The following is a 20434-nucleotide window of genomic DNA, read 5'->3' on the forward strand; positions in this document are numbered from 1 at the left end:
CCCTCACCCCACCCGCCCCCGGCTATATAAGCCCTGAGCAGCCCCAGCTGATTTTCCTTCTCTGGATTTTGCTTTTTTCTTTCTAATTCTGCTTTAAACCAGGCCCATGGCTGCTTGCCTCCTGTGCCAGGGCTCTTCTGCTTCATCCTGGGCAAGATGTGGATGGGAAAAAGGCTGGAAGGATCAGGGACGCTGCGGGGAAGGGTCAGACCACGGCAAGTAAATGGTGTGAGTGGTAGCAGAGGCTCTTGCCCTGGCAAGGTGGCTGTGTGCTGTAAGGGGGATGAGAGCCAAAAAGCTCATGAAGAGGCCGCAGGTTTGTCTGCGGCTCAGGGGGGAACTGGAAATGAGAAGTGAGGGTATGAGCAATGGTCGTGCAGGACCTGAGGTCGTCTGGGAAAAGGGAGAGGGGAAAGTGTCAGCCCCGAAGCCAGGTTTGGGGGTGCGAGTGGCCAAGGATGGGGCTGCAGCAGGGATGCATGCAGGAGCATTGGGCTGAATGTGCAGGCGAAGCATCGAGGGAGCACCGCAGTCTGGGATGCACCAGGATGGGGAATGGGAAGAGCCCAGCATGGTGGGGAGAACAGCCCCCCCGGGACACCCCCAGCACTGCTGCTTCCTCTGGCAGCCTGCAAGAGGGCACGGGGGCTTCAGTCCACCCTGGGTTTGGTGCCTGGGGTGACACCGGCTGAGGAAGGAGCCCCATTTGCCGCAGCCACGCCAAGGGCTTTATTGCAGAAACCCCGGGGGGAATTAAATGTTGGGTTGCTGCCAGGCAGCAGCGCAGCGGGTGGGAGACCCCCGGGGGCTCCCCTCCACCCCAGACCCCCTGGGTGGCTCAGCAGGGTGGGGATGCAGGGACCCCTTGCCGGGGGGGAACGGGGCCTTGCCAGGGGACAGGCAGAGCCGATAACCCCCGAGCTGCCCTTCCCGAGCAGAGGGAGCCGCAGATAAAAGCACCGCAGGCAGAGCAGGGCTCAGCTCCAGGCCTGGCTTGGGCTGATACCAGTCCCAAAGGGCGACCTCTCCCCTGGGCTTGGCTCAGCCCAGCAGACCGGCCGCCTCTCCCACTTCACCCCAAATTTCCCCCCCACCCTGGATAAGCAGCTTGCATCGCTCAGATTGACCGAGGTGATACCCCAGGCATGCCCTTCCCCTGCTCTTATTCAGGTTTGACCATGCTTTGGGGGGGGGGGGGGGGGGGGGAAGTCTTGCTTATTATAAAACAGAGACCTGCAGCGATGCCCAGATCTGCTTGCAAACCTCTGCGAAAGCCTCTGGCATCACAGGTCGAGCCGGCGAGGCCAGGAGGAGCTGGGGGGGGGGAGAAGCAGCTGCTTTGGGGATTATTAATGAGCAGCGAGTGATGGGAAAGGCGAGGATCAATTGAAACAAAGGAGTTCAATGGTAAAAAGAAACGTTTGCGGAGTAATGGGAGTCCATTTCTCCAGCCGACTGTCGGAAACGCATCCTGTTAAACATCCATCAATTATCCCAGCTTGCAAATGCATTAAGGTAATGAGGAATTATCCATCAAATACACTTAAAGCCAGTGCCCCCCTCTGCCAGCCGCCCTGCAAAGAGCCACTTCAGAAAGGGAAAATGGCCTGAAGGTGGATGGAAATGCTGGGGGGGGGGGCAGCAAGGAGGCCCCAGGGCTGCGTCCCCTGGAGCCCGGTCCAGCCTGGAGGATGACTTCCCAGCTCCAGGGTCAGCTCCGGGGCTTGGCTGCCTCCTTCTGTACCCGCGTTTCCTTCAGAGAGCTGCAGTGACACCGGCCCGTGTCCCCCATGGACAGCCCACGTACCTGCTCCATGCCTCAGTTTCCCTATCCCTCCTGCAGTGCTGCTTGGGGCCACCCATGGGTGCTGCTCGTGTCTGCACCGCATCCCCCATCACCTCTTTTTCCAGGAACAGAAGCAGCAGCGAGCGTGGTGTGTGGTCTGGCAGCTAAATTCCCCGAAACCCATCCTCTGCCACTGCCTGCCCCTGCATCACCTGCACCCCTTGCACCCAGGATGGCCCCGTGTTGGCAGAAGGTGGGTGTTGGCGGGGGGAAAGGGCCTTGCAGCCCCTTAGGATGCCGATCGCTGGGCTGGATGCATCGAGCAAAAAAATAAAAGCATCTGGCTGGCAGGATCCTGCTCTGCCATCAGCGGGAAGGGGGTCTTGGAGCCTTCGCTGCCCCAGCGGGGCCTGGGGGGCTGCGGGTCCAGTTGCTGCATGTGTAGGGATGAGCCCGTGCCCACAGGTGGGTTTGGAAAGCAGCTGGAGCGCTGCCATCGGGCAGTGGGATCTGAGCAAACAGGGAGATGAGGGCTGTGTCCTGGTACAGGAGGCTGGAGGGTCTGGGGTCGGTGGTCCTGGGTAATTAAAAGGATTTGACCCTTTTGGTGCTGGATTCGGGGCCAGCCCTGGAGTTTTCCAACCTGGGTGATGCAACTTTGCGGCGAGCCCTCGGCCGAGGTTTCGGTGCCTTGATGCGAGGGGACACGTCCTCCTCCTCCCCAAGGATGGGGCTGGGTTTATCAGGGCGTTCCCCCGGCAGCAGGATTTGGGGAGCCGGGGCTGCTCCGTGGTGCTTTGGTGTGGATTCTCTGATGTCTGAAGCTGTGGTTGTGGGCAGGCTCCTGCCTCTCCCTTCATGTGGAGGGAGGATTGAAGAGCAACAGTCGGAGTTTCTCCTGTCTGTACACCTGCCTGGTTCTCAGCTCTGCAGGCACCACTCGGTTTGGGGTTGGAGGTGACCAGCGTGTTCAGAAGTCCCTGGGAGGAGGCGAGTGGACAACCAGCATAGTCACAGCCTGCGTTTCCATAAGGAATGCGGAGAAAAACCAGCTCCTGGGCTTGTCTTTCCCAGGGTTGATATATTCACCTCCCAAATCCTTCTGGCAGCCCCATCTGGGCTCAGCAGTACCAGCCTGGGCTGGGCACCAGAGCATCCCTTGATCTGTGGCTCCGTGGCAAGCTGAGCCTTCCTGGGAGAGCGCTCAGTCTGATAACAGTAACCGCCATTAGGTGTCACAAGAGCATCAGGTCTTTGCTCTTCCTGGGAAGATGAGCAATGGCGTGGGACAGGAGGGACAGGATGAAGTGGCCATTGGGGTGGCACCTCAGAAGCCGGAGATGCCCTGGGCAGGGGAGATGAGCTCCAGCTGCTGGGAGGGGACCGCATGTCCCTGGTGATGCCACTGTCATCCCTGGAGGTCACCATCCCTCTGTCCCCAGCCACTGCCCAGCTGTCCCCTTCCCTGTCGCCTCCTGGGTCTCCTGCCCTGGTGCTGGGGACAGACAGGAGGTGGCAACAGGTTCCTGCTTGTCCCATGCTTGGCCCTTCAATAACCTGTTGTGTTTTATTGCACGAAAGCAAAAGCAGCAGCTGCTCTCGAGGAAGCGGCCGGCACTGGTGCCTCGCTCAGCAGCACAGCTCCTCCCTGCAGCCATTCCCACCTGTGGCCAGTGTCCTCCCAGTATTCTCCGAGTGCCCGGGAGAAGCCCAGGGCTGATATATCTGCAAAAACATAGTACGTTCCTCCTGGTTCAGGACGTATCCAGCCGTGGAGGCTGCGAGGGTGCAGCCGGGCGGGCTCTAGGTGCTCACCTATGGAGAGATGCTCTGGGGTTTGTCCCCTTCTGGAATTCCCATTCCATGCTTGCTCCACAGGCAGGGTCCTGGCCCCCTGCTACCTCCCACCACCCTGTGCCGGGGCAGCTGCTATGCTCAGATAATCTTCCGGGAATTTGCAATTCTTCCCCCAAATGCCATTTCCCTCTTTAATTTTGCAGCACAACCTGAAACAAAGCAGCATCCAGGGCTCAACACCTTGATAAGGCACCTCTGGGAAAAACCTTTCTCTCCTCTCCAATGCCGGGCATGAAGCTGTGGTGAGCTGATAAAGCCAAGAACACGGGCTTCCCCGGGGGAAGGACCAGAGCAGGAGCTGCCTCGGGGAGCATCTCTCCCCCTTCCCTCCCGCCGGCTGGAGGGGACGGAGGTGGCTGAGCGGGAGAGCTCCGAGTGCTGGGCTGGGACGGCTTCCCGGCCCCGGGTGACCTCCCAGCATCACGTCATCTCTCCCCACTCGGAGAGGCTGAGTTCATGTCTGGCCTCCCTGGAGCTGGGGACTGTGCCTGGCCTGCCCGCCCCATCCCATGCCCAGAGATGCCAGGGTGATGGCCACCTCCCCAGCGCCAACACCTTGGCTGGATGTGTGGCTGGGTGGGCTCTGCATCTCCCCTGGGCACCTCTGTGGGATGTAACGCAGGTGTCCTGGGGCACTGCGTGCCCCCGGCTCACCCCAAAACCCAGGGTGCAGTACTCGCAGCCTCGAGTCACCGTTCCCCAGCACACTGTGCCACCGGCTGGGAGGCACACGAGGGGCTGGCAGCATGGGGATGCTTTCCCCGTGACTCACAGCATTCCTCGCGGGTCAGCGGCGGTCCGGAGGACACCCCGAGAGCCCTCGCTGCCCCTGCCCTCAGCCTGAACTCCGCTGGCAAAGCAAACTTCCCCCCGCACTGGATGCCAGGGGTCCTCGGCCCCGCGGCTGCGCTGGGCAGGGGGCAGGCAGTGGGGTCCTCCCTAGGGTGGCTCTGGGCGGGGATGGGGACAGGTGATGGAGAGCCCATGTGGGTATCCGTGCTGCCAAACCGGCCTCTCTGCAGCCTGTGGGTTTCCTCCTCTTCCGCCATCGGTTCTGCAGAACCCCAAAGAGGAAGGGGGTCCTCGATGTGGCCCCAGCCCCAGGTGCTCCCCGAGCCCTGCCTGGCTCTGTGCCTCGGTTTTCCTGTGCTGGGACGAGGGGAAGTGGCAGTGACTCCTCTGATGCCATGCATGGAAGTGAGAGGGTTCCTGTTTCTTCTCCTCCCGCCCCCCCAGCTCTTTTTGGGCACATCCCATCCCGTTTGCCGCTCAGATTTCCCCCACTGAAATATTTCCCTTCGCCTTTTCAACTTCAGCCCCTTGAATTGAATCCGCTCCCGGGGACCCTCCGGGTGCTCCCCGTGGCACAACCCTGCATCTCACTGCATCCCACCACCCCCAGCCATCCCATCGCCATCCAGTTACATGTCATGAGTGGGTCAGTTCACTGTTGTAGCACCCCTTCCCAGCCAGGACCAGGACCAGGGCAGGATGAGTGCGGAGGAGCAGAGCCAGCTGCAGCGAAGCGGCCCCGCAGCACGTGAGCACCCATCGTGGCCGTGGCCTGCCGGCTGCCCCAGCGCTCAGCACACAGGAATGCCGTGAGTTTGCAAAGTGGTTTCAGCGAGACGTTATCTAATGGAGGAGGAGGAGGAGGGTGGATTAAGCCAAACCCACAGCACCGGCTTTCAATTAAACCAGGCGAATTTACGGCTTCTCCTTCTGACACAGTAAACACACGCTTCGAGTGGCTGGCGGGGTCCTGACCCAGCGTTTCCCCTCCGTGCCCTGGCAGGCGAAGGGAGCAGCGTCCCACAGGTGCTCGCCCCATGACAGTGAGAAACCCTCTGGGCTTTGCGTTATTCACCACCTTGCGAAGTTCAGGGAAATGTGGGCAATGCCACAGTGGGCACCATGCCCCGGAGCCATCCCGCCCCAGGGACCCGGGCTGCAGGGACAGGGAAGGGATGGGGAGAGAGATGAAGACTTAGGAGAAAAAATGCCTCAGCAGCATCTGCTGGATGGGAGAGATGCAGAGAGCGCTAGGGCTTGGGGTAACACAGCAGCACCCTGGGAGGCAGGGTGCTGTGGTCCCACGGATGGGTGATGCTCGGTGCAGGCAGCCCTGGTGCCAGGCTCAGCCCTCCCTGGCTGCCTGATGGCCTCCCACCGCTGCAGCTCCCCTCCACATCCCTTCTTTGGTCCTGCACATCCCGGTGCCTCAGTTTCCCCCTGGAGCAGGGAAGGGTGCAGGCGTTCCAGGGGTGGCAGGAGAAGGGCGAGCCAGATGAGCCAAGAGAGGATCTCGCAACCGAGGCCGGGAGCATCCTGCTGGCGCTGCAGACAGGGACTGGGTGCAAGGTGCACCCACACGTGTGCCAGGGCACGCCTGGCATCCGCCGCCAGCAGCCCTGCCCAGCTGCCTCCTCTGCCCGCGATGGGGGAGACAGCAGCAGCCCCTCTCCCCTTGCCCCGCAGCAAAGGGGTCCGGCAGGGCCAGGACGATGCATCCCGCACCCCGACCCCAGCACTGCTGGGCACCCAAGGCTCCCCAAGCCCTTTTGGCCACGGTGGAGGAGTCTCGGGCATCACGCTGATCCCTGGCTATGGGAGATGAGGCCGCAGTACCCAGGTGGGTGGCACGGAGGGCAGCGCAGCCTCCCAGCCCCGCCATGCCACAGCAGCGCCCACACCCAGGATGCAGGCACCTGGCCAGGAAGGTGACAGAGGAACCCAGCAAGGCTGCCAGGGTGACGTCCCAGCACCGCTGCTGACGTCCGACGGAGGGAAAAGCTCTCCCCAGAGCAAATAAGCAGCCAGGCTCTGCAAACCTGGCTCAAGGGGTGTCTCCTGGCAGGTGTCTGGGTCCCATCTGGCTGCTGTTTACCTGCCCGCTGGAATCCACCCTGCAAACTTCCTCCTCGCACGGCGCAGATAAGGTGAAGGAGCCACGTTCAGCCTCGCGCCAGCCTCGTGAGGAGGACCCCGGCACTCCAGCCTCACCGCTGACCCCCAGCCGGGTGGGCTGGGGGGGTGGTGATCCCCTAGGTGATGCCTTGGTCCCTGCACAGGGCAGCGCTGTGGGCAACAGAGTGGATCCCAACAGGGTTTTGGGGGATGCAAGCACCCAGCCCCTGCCAAACCCTGTTAATGCCAGCCCAGCACTGAGCACCCCAGGAGCTGCAAAGCAGCGTGGAAGGAGCAGGCAGGGCTGCTGGGTCCCCTTCCAGGAGAGTTCGGGCAGGTCATGGCATCCCCGTCGCTGCCTCAGTTTCCCCCTTGGCCAGGTTTGCCTGCCCCGCACGTCCCTCCCTGACCTGCGGCGCTGGCTGCTGCGGCGTGCAGGGACCTGCCTCCATGCAGGGAGGGGACCACGGCAGGTACGCACCCGGCCATTAAGCTGCCTGACTCAGGCAGGACCCTGCCTGCCATTTCCACTGCCAGCAGCTTCAAAGGCAGCCGGGACTGCTCAGCCCCTCCATGCAAACAGAAGCCACCGGCTGCACTGCTCCCGGCATGGTGGGGGGACCGAAAAGTCCCCAACCCGCTCCCATCCCGCAGCTTGCACCAAGGTCCCACATCCACCCCACGGGACCAGCAGGTGCCTGGCCACAAGCACAGCCCCGTGGTCCAGCCCCTGGGACCCACCAGCCCTTTCTTGGGGGCTACCAACGAGATGAAGGACCCCCCTTCTCCTCATCCCCCACCTCCAACTTTTGCAAGGGGGAGTTTCCAGCACAACCCTTGCTCCTCAGGTGGCTGGGTGAGGGGCAAGCGAAGCTAAGACCCAACGCACTTCATTACACCTTGCAGTGAAACACATCCACGCTCCCATTCTTCTTGCAAGCAGCTGGGGCTTGCAACGCTTGGGCTGTGTTTCCACCTCTACAGAGGTGGGAAACTGAGGCAGGGCAAGGAGGTGCCCGTGGGACGATGCAAGCCAGGCAGGAAGGATGGCAGCAGAGCGGGGAACGAACCTGGCCCCGGCCCCGCGCTTGTTGGCGCATGTTGTGAAAGCAGCCGGTTATCAGAGCTCCAGCGTCACACTCGGCGCGAGCGGCTTCCAGGAAAGGAAGGAAGTGTGGGGTCAGCCAGCCCCGCTGCCGCCCTTTTCCAGCAAACAGCCCGGGCATGCTGATAAAGCAGCCGTGCCACCGGCCGTGCAGGAATTTGGGGCTGCCAGCCGCACGTGCCGCCCGAAACGCGAGATTTCCCCCTGTTTCCTCTCCCGTACAAGCCAGCCGCAGCGCTGGGGCAGCGGTGGCTGGTGCCGATGCCGCCTGGCTCTTGTGCAGGATGCAGAGCAGCATCACACATCAGCAATGTCCCAGTTCCACCCCAGTGCCTTTTACTGGTGGAAACTGGGAGTCACTGGGATGGGTTTGCTCCTGGGCTGCGCCGGGGGTGTGTTTTCCTCTGGGTTGCCCCGGCACAAGGTGGGTAACCCCGGTGCAAGGTTGAACTGGGACATGGCAGGGCAAGGGGGGATGCGATAGGGAGCTGCTGCTCGCGCACAGCTGGGTCCTCTCCCACCAGCTCCCGCCGGACACAGTCCCGGAGGCCAGCAAACCAGCAGGGCATCGGGCAGTCCCACCAAACTAACGGGGCCCCGGAGCAGCATCAGGACAGGATCCGACCCCCTGCCACCACCCTGCCATGCAAAGTGCCCCAAGAGGGAGCAGGGACTGGAACCTGGAGCCTGCTCCACCCCGATACTGAGAATAATTACATGATTATGTGATTTGGAAGCAAAGTGCAGATTAATCTCTGATCTCGTTAGTCTGTGTTTTACCATCTGCTTTGTACAGGCAGGAGAAGCCGTCGCCCCGCGGCGCAGCCAGGGAGAGGTGATGGAAACCGCCGGGGAGAGCCGGAGTCCCATGGCACAGCAGGACCCAGGTGCACGGGGACATGGGTGCTTTGGGAAAGGGGTGCATCGGGACCTGAGCACCTTAGGACAAGCAGATGCCACCCAAGGCACCAGCTGTCACCCACGGCCACCCGCCCCAGCCCCAATTCCTGGAAGCCAGGCTGGATCCGGCTCAGCCTGGGGCAGGGCTGTGCTGGGACTCCTCCTTTGACCAACAAGGGCAGGCAACAGCGGCGATGGCCCCGCGCTCCCCAGGGGCTGCCAGGAGGGAGATGCCGGGGTTCAACCCACGGGGAGGGATTTATTATAGTCCAGGTGGGATAAAGAGATGGAGGGATAGGACCAAGGGCACGCAGGGGGTCTGTGGCAGAGGAGGGGATGGCCCTACATCTCCTGGGCTCCTCGGTAGCTTCCCTCCATCTCCTCTGCTTGGGTTTTTTTTTGCCAGGCAGGGAGGGCAAGATCTGCCTTTTATTATGCTCTTGCCAAGAGTCCTGCGCCTACCCCAACAGCCCAGGTGCAACACCAGGGCTGCTCCAAACCTCCACACCCAGTGAGGGGAGAGCCCGGTCTGCAGCCTGCCCTTGTGGGAATGGGGCTGGGTTTCCACCAGGATTTCTCCGGGCTGGGGACAACACCCTGGCCTGGCTCCCTCTGGCACCCAGAGAACCTCGGGGTAGCGCTGGGGCAGCAACCGGTCCCCAGGAACCTCCGTGTCCCCAGTGGGGCTGAGCCACCAGCGCCTGCGTGTCGTGGGCATCACGGGGTGCGGGGGATGGTGCCCCTTTGCCCCCATCGCCCTGGGGCGTGGGGGGTCCCAGCGTCCCGCTGAGCTGCGCAAAGGGATGAAGGCCAAACCTAATTGCCCATCGCCTATCCCGGGGGTCACCACTGTGACCCGTCCATCCCATCTCCGCACCGTCTGCCCCACGTGGCAACCCAGCCTCCTCCGGCTTGGAAACAGCGTCCGGCCTCCCAGGAACCTCCCAGGAGTCTCCCCTTTTCCAGCCCCAGACAAAAACCCTCTCCCGCTCGCCCCACGCGCTACCTGGCCGCGTGTCGGCTAAAGGCCCGGGAAAAGATGAAAGGGATTTCCCGGCTGACCTCCTCACCCCACACTATTTGCACCTCCTTTCCCGCACGCAGACAGACATTTTTCCCATGCTCAGGGGGTCAGCGCCCTCCCTGCACTCCCGGTCCAAGCAATGCCAGGAATGTACCTGGGAATAGGCAGGGCTTTGCAGGGCGGAGAGGCAAAAGGAGAGGCGGGCACCTTCTGGGCCCCCATCAGCCACCAAAATCATTTTTATAACCTTTAAAAGGTGCTTTTCTCATGCAAATGCTCTGCAGAAAGAAACCCCTTCTGCCAGGGCAGGCTGGGGGTGCCCGGGCACCCTGAGCCTTGCACGTAGTTATATTTTGTGTCCTTTCCCCCAGGTGATGCCACCCAGGCTGCCAGCCCATGGTGCTGGCCACCGGGCTGGATCCTGAGTCCCCAGGCATGGTCAGGGCTCTCACCGGGGTGCAGAGTCTCTCCCGACATAGCCAAGGGTGCAGGTGCACTCGCTCGGCCTCCTCTAAGCAGCACTTGGGCTGATCCCATCTACATCTTCCTGGGCTTGCAAACCATTTTTTGCCCTTTCATCCCCTTTTTGGGGTGGAATAAGTCCATTTCCCCCCATCCAGCCCCCCTGTGCCTCAGTTTCCCTGGGCTAAATCAGGGAGAACAGCCTGTCCCTAGCACACACTCTCTGGCAGTGGCCCCTGCCAGGGTGGGCAGCCGGGTCGGATCCTGCAGCCTCCCTTGGCCCAGCCTGGGGGCTGCACTTCCACCCTGCAACGGACTCTTCCCAGCTGTCGTGTCAGAGGCAGCGGATAATAGGGAATAACACAGGAGAAACGCATTTCCCTCCCCTCTTTCCCACCTTGACCTTGCATCACTCAAAATAGCGATAAACGGGAAACGAAAATGAAGTGTTTTGGGACAAAACCTGGGCCCCGGCTCAGGAGGTGGTGGGACGATGCCAGGCGATGCCCGGGTCCAGGGGCTGCTCCCATCACCCAACAGGGCACAAACCGCGCGCCCAGACATGACACCCAGCCCGTGCCCCCTGCACAGAGCCCTGTGTCACCCGCTGCCCCCTCCCCGCTGCTCGTGCCCCCTCTCCCTGCCCCTTTCCCGGGCACCCAGTGGGTGGCAGAAGCCCTCTGGGTGCCTGCCACTCGGGGGGACGGGAGGGATGGGAAAGCTCCTGGGGCCACGGGAGGACACGGAGGGGAAGCCAGGCCGAGCGCCCCAGGACACGCCATGCGTGCAGGGGACCGGCTGCTGGGACCTCGCTGTGGAGGGGCTCTCAGGGAGGAAACCATGCAGAGGTCGTGGGCCATCGCCCCGCTCTGCTCGCCAGGGCCGGGACGCAAGCGCTGCGTGGCCTGGGGTCCCCACCGTCACCCCGACACATCCCTCTTTCCCCTCCACTCTGCAAGAGGGTTTGCTTGTAAACAGCAGCCCCTGGGTAACACTTTTAATCCCTCGCCTCTTGGCTATTATTCATCCCCAGCTAACCTTAAAGCCTCCCCCTTTTTCTCTGCGAGGCACCCCCAGAGCAGAGGAAATTCCTCAGCCCTGACGTGATGTGAAACACGAGCAGCTCGGCCCCAGCCGCCCCCTTCCCTGCCCCAACCTCGCCGGGCCATTTCCCAACCCAGGTTTCCCTGTAGCATCCCACTCCCCCCTCTCCTCCTTTTTTTTTTTCCCCAACCACCCTTTTCTGCTTTAGACATTGTAACCCGAGAGGCTGGAAATGCAGCTCCTTTCATCTTCCATTTCCCACATCCTGAGAGTCTGGGGAGAAGGAGCCCACCCAGATGAAGGAATCCCAAATATGTGGCTCCCTCCACCTCCCCGATCCCCTCCGCCGCCGCCCCCCCGTGCGGCTCCATTCACAAAGCAGATTAGCCATGCTGCCGCCTCCACGCACACCTCGCCCCAAAAGCCCGCGCTAAAAGCCAACACGCTCACACAGACAAAAAACTTAACATTAATAAAAAGAAGAAATCCCCACGCCTGCTCCTCCTGGGGTGGGGGATGGATCCCTGCGTCTCCTGCCCCGCTTGCAGGTCCCACCACCTTGCTAAGCCGGAGGGGATCGGCACCCAAAGGCCCAGGAGCGGGTGCTGGCTTCGAGGGGTTTCGGGGTGCTCCGGCACACCAGCGAGGACCTGTCCCTTCCTGTCCTCGGGTGACTCCAGCCCAGGATGGGACCTGCGGTTCCCAAGCTGTCACCACTGTGTTGGGGTCTCAGATGTGTCTGGGGGGACCCAGAGGATGGGGAGAGGATGGGAAGCAGCACCCAGCCAGCACCCTGTGCATCCATGATCCTGACCCGCATCTGGGGGGAGCCCAGCACCTCTGCAGCCCCCCCGGAGCCTCCACAGACCCCAGGATCGGCCACATCCTGCAAGGTGATGCCCATCGCTTGCACCGCAACGATGCTGGGGAATGCACACACATTTTATTGCATTTCCAAAGTCACCAGTAAGACACCAAGGTGCCTTTTCGCTGCCGTAGAGGTGACTTGAAGCAGGTGATGGCGCATTGGGGGTGTCCCAACCGTGGCACCCATTGCCTGGCCAAGGGCAGCGCCCGCTTCCTCACCGGCGCGGCCAAGGATTGCTCACTGTGTGTAGGTGGGAGCATCTTCACTGGCCTGGCTGAGGAAGGTTTCACGCTTTCCCCGAGGACCGGCAGGTCCGTGCTGCCGCTTCGCCCCACGCCCTGGGCCAGCCGGTTCTGCAGGCAACCGAGCCCGAGCAGAGGGAGCCACGGGCAGACACAGCCAAGGTCACGCAATGACTCAAAGCTCATGCTAGGAAAACCACAGCCTTTCTGTGTCACGGCTTTAATCGCTCCGCAATCCTCCCCTCCCTGCTCCAGGGATGCTGTCCCCTCCGGACGGGGATGCTCGTGGGGCTGATACAGGGGTTGTGCTCCTGGCTTGGCATTGACCTTGCTATTTTGTCTGCAGGACACTGGTGGAAACCTCAATTTTAACCCTCCCCGGGCTGCAAATCTGCTCCCCCTCCGCCCCAGGGACTCCTGGGCAGCAAATTGCCCTCTCTCCTCCCTGGGTATCGCCCTGGCCCTCCCCGTTTTCACCTATTTGCTAATTGTGCTGGCGGGAAAGGCGAGGGGGAGGAAATACAAAAAAGTAAACTGCGAAAGCAACACTGCAGCTCCAAGGGCCCAGCACAGCAATCAAGCGATAAAGCAGTAATTAAGCCTGATTATCATGCAAGGCAGCCCTGGTTAGACTGGAATGCCGCTGAAGAGCCCAAAAGCTGCCGGGATTGTTTGCAGTGCTGAGAACTGATCTTTTGATGTCTGCTGGGAGCTCCTCTCCCGCAGACCTGCCACCAGCACCATGTGCCACCCTGGGGTCCTCCTTCTCCCCAGGCACGGTCCTGCTTGGGTTTTTTTTCCTCCTTGCAAGCCGTCTCCTCTGAGCTGCAAACTGCTCCCCGGGGGCTCACGTCGAGCGTTAGGTTTGATCCAGGGGTGGAAAGAGGCAGCCTGGGCCAGGGATGCTGCTGCCTGGTCGGGGCAGGACCTGCAGTCCTGCTTGGACAACCACGGGTCCCTGCAAGTGCAAAGCGTACTAAAAGATGCGGGCTGTTCTCCCGCGCCTGCCATCCTCGGCGGCTTTCGTCCCGGAGGAAGAGGGTTGGGAAAAGAGGGGATCCCTACAGACGAGGGGAAAGCGGGTAGCAAGCAGGATGGGGTTTGTTTCGTGTGAGCTTGAATGTCTGACACATCCCGATGGCCTCGCCTGGGCTGGCAGGGGAAAGGTGAGTACGTGGGACGGGCCTGGGGGAAAAGGTGGCTCCTAGCCCTGCATTGGGGCCATTTGGGGAACAGGGATGCGTCTGGGTGGGTTATTCTGGAAAGAGATGGATACGGCTGGGAAACAGGGCCACATCCCGGCTCCGCACAGCCAGCGCATGGGGAAATGTCTCCCCATCGCCCCCGAGACGGGGGATTTTCCCCAACCCAGAGGGGATGCAACCCCTGGGTGCCGGCAAGAAGAGGCAGCCGCTGACTCAGTCCCCCGGGGAAATTAGCAGTTGGGCAGGTTTACGCACAAGGATGATTTGGCCCCGGATCATCCGGGTTGCAAGACACGCTGCTGCTCCCTTCGACGCTAATTAGCAGGTTTGGGCAGAGCGAGGAAGGCGGCTGCACCTCCCAAGGAGGTCAGGGGAAGGCAGCCCCCAGGAAAGCCCTGCCACTCCCGGGGTGAGCTTTGTTTGTCAATAAAGAGCCTGGGTTTCCAGGGCAGCCCCTTCGCTACCTTTCATCATCCCGGCAAAGAATTTGATAATGAGTTTGGGGCCAGATGCTGAGTCACCTCGTCCCATGGCTGAGCACCGACTGGCAGAACCAGTTGTCCCAAATATGCCCAGGCGTCGGGTGGGAATAAGGCAGGAGAAAGGCGCTGCCCGCCCCTCTCCTCCACCCTCAGCTTGCGTCACCCCAAATAATAACAATAATACATTTAAAATAATAATAAAAAAAAGGGATGAAGGCTGCTGCGTCAGATTCTCCACACTTTTCCCCAAATAAAAATGTCACTTTCTGCGTAAAAACCAATGTAGGTTTTTCAGTTTGTAGGTTTATAGTGTCTCAGCCCCTGAAAGAGGATGTGCCGCGTTCTCAGTAAATCTAAAAGAGGCAACGGTGGTGGCGAGCCCTTCCCGGCCGGCGCGAGGGCTGAGCCGCAGCTCCATAGTCGACTTTGGGGTTTGCGTTTTGGTTGTGTTTTATTATTTTTTTAAAAGAAAGGAATACTAAAGGAGTTGGGAGCTCACCAGCATTTCTAGTAAACCCCATTCGTTTTCAAGCAATTCATCCCACAAGTATGTGTGGGATGCTGGGAACTCCTCGGTCTCGCTCGGGCGCGGGAGCCCAGATGGGCTTCGTCTGGAATAATTCAGCTCCCGGTGGCTGGAGCTCTTTGCTCTAAATGCTAATAGAGTGAGTAATCAGAGACCTCCATCCAGTAAATTATTTATCTTATCTCTGGAACTCGGGAAAGCATCTCAGCCAGCGACTTCTGCGGAAAAAAAAAAAAAAGACTTAAAAAAGGGTTACTCAAGAGTCTCCAGCTGGAATCGCCACTTTTACTAGAAAAGGGAAAAGTTCAGACACCGGATTGCCGGCGATGAAGTCATGGCCGTGTGGGATGAGCCGGCGGGATGGGGTCCGGAGGATGCCGAGCACCGCCGGGAAGCTGTGAGATTGCAGGAAAAAAATGATAAAGTGAAGAATCAGCTAAAACAGCACGGGGATTGTGGGGTGCACCTGGGGACCCCCCCCCGGCTGGCCTCTGCCCCCCGGGCGCGGGGATGCTGCAGCCGGACGGGCGGCGCTGGCAGCGCCCGCGGCCCCGGGAGCCCGATCCCGGGGGCGGGGGGGGGGGGGCAGGGCCGGGGCGAGCCCCGCGTGCCCCCGCGCCACCGTCCGCGGGGCTTCCCCTCCCCCCCCCCCGCCCCACCTCCGCGTGCTTGCGCGCGCTGAACGAGCAACCGCGCCTTCTGTCAAAGCCCCTTGGCAACCGGGGGACGCGGCGGGACTCCCGTTGAGAACGGGGCCGCGATCGCAGGGCCGGAGGGCGGCGGCAGCGGCTCCCCAGGCCCTTTCTCTCGCACCTCCCCCCCCCCCAAATAAAATAAAATAATAAAAAAGAAAAAAAGCCGCCAAGACGGAGCCCCCCGCCCCCCGCCCGCCTTTGGCGCCTTTTCCTTCCCGCCACGTCGTGGCCCGCCGCGGCCTCTCCCCCGCGCGGGGCCCTCGCCATTGGCTGCGGCGCGGCGGGGCGGGCGGGCGCGGTTGGGCCTGGCGCGGCAGCGCCGCCCCCCGGCTCTCCCCGGCCCGCCCCCGGCCCCCGCTACTCCCGGGGCCGGCTGGGGGCCGCCGCGCCACACGGGAGCCCGGCAGAGCGCGGAGCGGCCGGGCCGCGGTCGCTCCCTCCCCGCCCAGCTGCCGTCAGGCTACAACCGCCTGCGCTCCGGGCTCCCCCGCCCGAGCTCCGCCGCTCGGCAGCCCGACCGCCGGACCCGAGCCACCGGTGGCCGGTCCGGTTCGGGAGGTGCCGGGACCGGCCCCGAAATCGGGCGAGGGGGCCGGGATGCTGCTCTCGAAAATTAACTCGTTGGCCCATCTACGTTCTGGGACCGGCGGGGAGCTGCACACCGCTAAACTACAACCGGGTAAGAGAGATACGGGCCCGGTTTGGCTCGGCCCGGTTCGGTTGGGGCCCGTTGGGGGCCGGTTGGGGCCCCGGGCGGAGCGGTGACCGCGTCTCGCCCGCAGGGAAGGAGAAGGAGCCGCTGGAGAAGCTGTACCGGGTGGGCCCGCTGCTGGGGAGCGGCGGCTTCGGCTCGGTTTACTCGGGTATCCGCCTCTCCGACAGCACCCCGGTAAGTGGCGGGGACGGCGGCGGGGCGGAGGAGGAGGAGGAGGGGGAGGCGGCGGGGCGGGCGGCGTGCTCAGCCCGCCGCTCCCCTTGGCTTGCAGGTGGCCATCAAACACGTGGCTCGGGAACGCATCTCCGAGTGGGGCGAGCTGGTGAGTGACCGGGGCCACCGGGGGAAAGCGGGGCATCACGGGTGGGGATAAGCCGAGGTCCGGGAGGGTGGAAACCGGGACACGGCGTGGGGAGCGGGTGTGGGGTCACCGGGGGACGCGGAGCATCACCGGACGGGGGGATGCCCAGGCACCTGTGGGGCCGAGCAGGGGGCACCGGAGCATCCCGGGGGGGGGATGCCCAGGCACCGGAGGGGCTGAGCAGGGGGCACCGGAGCATCCCGGGGCGGGGGGGTGCCCGGGCACCGGAGCAACCCGGGGCGGGGGGATGCCCGGGCACCGGAGCATCCCGGGGGGGGGGGTGCCCAGGCACCGGGGGGGTTGAGCAGGGGGCACTGGAGCATCCCGGGGCAGGGGGATGCCCGGGCACTGGAGCATCCCGGGGCGGGGGGATGCCCAGGCACCGGTGAGGCTGAGCAGGGGGGGCACCGGAGCATCCCGGGGCGGGGGGATGCCCAGGCACCAGTGACGCTGAGCAGGGGGCACCGGAGCATCCCCTGGGCAGGGGGATGCCCAGGCACCAGTGAGGCCGAGCAGGGGGGGCACCGGAGCATCCCGGGGGCGGATGCCCAGGCACCAGTGAGGCCGGACAAGGGAACACCGGAGCATCCTGGGCTGGGGGTACCGGACTCCCAGTGCTGCATCAGCCTTGCTGACGGCATCATGGTCCCCCCGCAGCCCAGTGGCACCCGTGTGCCGATGGAGATCGTGCTGCTGAACAAGGTGGGCTCCAGCTTTCGCGGCGTCATCCACCTCCTCGACTGGTTTGAGCTGCCCGACAGCTTTGTGCTGGTGCTGGAGCGTCCGGAGCCATCGCAGGATCTCTTCGACTTCATCACGGAGCGGGGGTCCCTGTCTGAGGAGCTGGCCCGAGGGCTTTTCCGCCAGGTGCTGGAGGCCGTGCGGCACTGCCACAACTGCGGCGTCCTGCACCGCGACATCAAGGACGAGAACATCATCGTCGACCTCGCCACCGGTGAGCTCAAGCTCATCGACTTCGGCTCTGGCACCTTCCTCAAGGACACAGTCTACACCGAATTTGACGGTGAGCCCACGCCCAGGGGGATGCTCCCGGTACCGGGCATTGCACGGCCCAGCCTGGCCAGGCACCAGAGGTTCCCCCGTTTGCTGGCGGGGGGGGGGGATTAATTATTCAGCCGACTGCCAAGTCGCTTTTTGGCATGGGGCGGATGTTGTGAAACGGGAGCCGGCTCCCGTCCCTGCCGACAGCCTCCGCCACCCACCCTGCCCCGGGCTGGGGCGAGGGGAGCCAGCCCGACAAAAACAAACACCCGTGGGGGTAGCAGAGGGGGGGTTGCAAAGCCCATGCGCCGGCTGGTTTGGTTTGCAGGCACGGGAGGGCTTGGGCTGCTCCGCTCCCCTTGTTTGCCTTGGCTTTTTTTTTTTTTTTTTTTGGCCAAGGCCCACGGCGCGGGGAGGGGGGGGGGAAAGGCGTGGTTTTTCCCCACCCATGGGTTTTATTTTTTGCATGTAACGGTCGGGCCTTCCCCGAGCCCGTGCTGCCCTCTTCCGGCACCGGCAGCTTTTTTTTACAACCCAAAGTTTGTAAACAAGAGTCACGTGCTGGCGAGGGGGTGGCGGGTCACACCGTGTGTGTCCCCCCCCCCATCACCGGTGCAGCCCCCGCATCCCCAGGGATGCTCAGGTGAGGATCCAGGAGCGGGCAGCATCCGCCTGATGAGCTCTGCCTGTATCCCATAGGAACGCGGGTGTACAGCCCACCGGAATGGATCCGCTACCACCGCTACCACGGCCGTTCGGCAACAATCTGGTCCCTGGGCGTGCTGCTCTACGACATGGTCTGTGGGGATGTCCCCTTCGAGCAGGACGAGGACATCATCCGGGGTCAGCTCTTCTTCCGACGGCGGGTCTCTCTAGGTGGGTACCCAGCTTTGCGTCGGAGGGGGGATAATGGGTTTTGGAGGTGGCACCAGGCACACGAGCACCCCGCTTTTACAGCTATGGAGGAGGTTATCTCCTGTGGTAAGCTGGAGGAGGTGGCCGGTGTCCTGCATCCCGCTCTCCTCCAAAACGGATAATCGATGGGGAAGTGTGGGTGCAGCTCTGAGCACACCTAGCATGGCCTGGGCACTGCGGACAGTGGTACAAAGTGGACAGGAGCCTTCTCCGACTGACCGGCAGTTTCTGGTTTCTCTCCCCAGAGTGCCAGCACCTCATCAGGTGGTGTTTGTCCATGCGCCCCTTGGACAGGCCGTCTTTGGAAGACATTTTCAACCATTCTTGGCTGCAAAGCATTCACCTGCCCCAGGAGACAGCAGAGATCCACCTGCACAGTTTGATCCAGGAGCCTGGCAAGTAACAGCTCCACACATCTCCTGGCCATAAGAAGCAAAGAAAACCAGACTTCTTCCTCCTGACCGTAGCACTGAGCAGGGATCATCAGATGGGAACACGCACATCTTGTCCTGGAGCTGGGCTGGAGACCTGGTCTTCCAAGCGCTGGTGGCCACCATCCAACCCAGCTGTCCTGGACTCTGAATGACCCTGTCTCATTTGATGTTTTGCCAGTAATTTTTTTTTTTTTTTTGGTTTTGATTCTGGTTTTGGAGCCTCCCAAGTGTCTTCCTGACCTGCTGAATTCGGGACCGCGAGAGGATCGGAGACCTTACTGCGAGAAAAGCTTCAATGGGGGAACACTGACTGGGGGGAGGGCAGGTACCACGCCGAATGGCTGTCTCTTCTCTGCTGTCACCGTGCTCGAGTGCCTTCAGTTGCGATCTGGGCTGTGCTGGAGGAAATACTTGAATTTTCCTACACTGCTGCTTTTCCAAGACTCGCCTGGGTGTATAGTTCTTTTTCCCTTTTCAAAAAGAAAACAGGTCAGAAGATGCTTGGGAGCGATGCCTCACCTCCCGTGCCTCCATCTCGCATGGATTTTCTGGGGTTCTTTGCTTCCCTGTGCCCTCACGAATGCACAAACAATGCAAACCAACAGAGCTGTAAATATGTACAAAGTTATATAGGAGCAAAGCTTGGTGTACAGTTGTTTATAGTGGTAACATTTTACCTTTCCTTTTTGTTTTGTTTTGGTTTTTGTTTTTCCAGTTTTTGTTTTTAATTTATTTTCATGGATTTGTTTTTGTTTTTTAAAGGAAGAGTTCTAGCTGGTAGGATAACTTATTTATTTATTTATAATTCACGTGGGTTTCCAACCCACACCTTGCTTCCTACAGCTGCTGATCCCCCGGTTTTCCATTCGGGTCTTCCCTCCGTGTCTGTCCTGTGTCCATCCCCGGGTCCGTAAGCGTTTCTGTCGGGTGTCTGGCAAAGGTGCGGAGCGGCTGCCTGCTCCCCAGCTGTCTGTGTACATAGTTCTGGTTGCTGTTGTTTCCTCGCCACGTGCAGATCTCAGTTTGCAGATGAGTTTTGGTTTTCCCCATGGGTGTCTTGTCTGGGGCTGGGGAGGGGGGAGCCGGCCCGGGCTGTCCGCGCTGTCGAGTCTTTACATGTAACCAAATGTGTAGCCGGCGGGTTTTTTGTTAATAGTTAATATTGTACAGGGGAATTCAGAAATCTTATTTTTTTTATGCGGTTTTAAATAAAAACGAACCACTTCATGTGATGGAGACATCCCTTTATTGCGGGACGGGATGAAGGATGCTGGGAGCGCACTGGGTACCAGTGACCACACCATGTCTACCCCAGGGACCGCTGGTCTGTCTCCAGCCGAGACTGATGCCTAAGGTCCCATCCAAAGGCTTGCTGAGCGGTGTTGACCAGGACCAGCCAGCCAAAAGCACTACGGGGAAGGCTGGATCTGGCCCTTGGCAGGGTGTTTCCAGCGCCCACCGCTCCTGGCAGCTCTCTTGGGAGAGATCAAAGGGGTGTGGAGCCCTTTTCGTTTCCATTCATCCGCAGGCTGGTGCGGAGCATGTGCTGGGGATGGCGAGTAAACAAAGATCAAAGCAACCTTATGAAACGCCGGATGTTGTCAGCCAAATTAAATTTTGGTAAGGCAGATCCTGTTGCTCCGGCTCTGTTGGTGCGGAGCGGGTGTTGCATGCTGGGTGCCGGTGGGTGAAGAAAGCTGCCGGCGGGCTGTCCCCACCTCCAGCTCTGCTGCGGTGAACGCGGAGCGAGAGGAAGTCGATCTTCGGATTACGAGAAGTTGGTCGCTATCAGTCAGCAGCGGTAACGCTTCGCTCAAGCTTTTACCCTCCAAACTGTCAAACCCCACTTCCCAGCTCTGCAGCGCTTTGGCTTCAGAGGTGGTGGTTTGCTTTCTTGTTTTTTT

At 61.4% G+C, this 20434-nt stretch overlaps 1 protein-coding gene and 1 long non-coding RNA gene across 2 annotated transcripts; both read left to right on the plus strand.

The window, feature by feature from the left end:
* The first annotated feature begins 1077 nt into the window (after nucleotides 1-1077).
* LOC148055243 (uncharacterized) lies at nucleotides 1078-5447 on the plus strand. The gene is made up of 4 exons (XR_015705743.1): nucleotides 1078-1131; nucleotides 1912-2039; nucleotides 3787-3885; nucleotides 5113-5447. It is a non-coding gene; the product is annotated as an uncharacterized LOC148055243 (long non-coding RNA).
* A 10113-nt stretch (nucleotides 5448-15560) lies between these two features.
* On the plus strand, nucleotides 15561-19767 carry PIM1 (Pim-1 proto-oncogene, serine/threonine kinase). The gene is made up of 6 exons (XM_087761652.1): nucleotides 15561-15782; nucleotides 15886-15992; nucleotides 16090-16140; nucleotides 16837-17203; nucleotides 17881-18057; nucleotides 18342-19767. The coding sequence occupies exons 1-6, from the start codon at nucleotides 15701-15703 to the stop codon at nucleotides 18497-18499; spliced, it is 942 nt and encodes a 313-aa protein (XP_087617778.1). The 5' UTR covers nucleotides 15561-15700; the 3' UTR covers nucleotides 18500-19767.
* The last annotated feature ends 667 nt before the right edge of the window (nucleotides 19768-20434 follow it).

The sequence above is a fragment of the Nipponia nippon genome, unplaced genomic scaffold, assembly GCF_047370975.1.
Source record: "Nipponia nippon isolate SJK-2023a ecotype South Korea unplaced genomic scaffold, ASM4737097v1 scaffold_25, whole genome shotgun sequence".
NCBI classification, from domain to species: Eukaryota; Metazoa; Chordata; class Aves; order Pelecaniformes; family Threskiornithidae; genus Nipponia; species Nipponia nippon.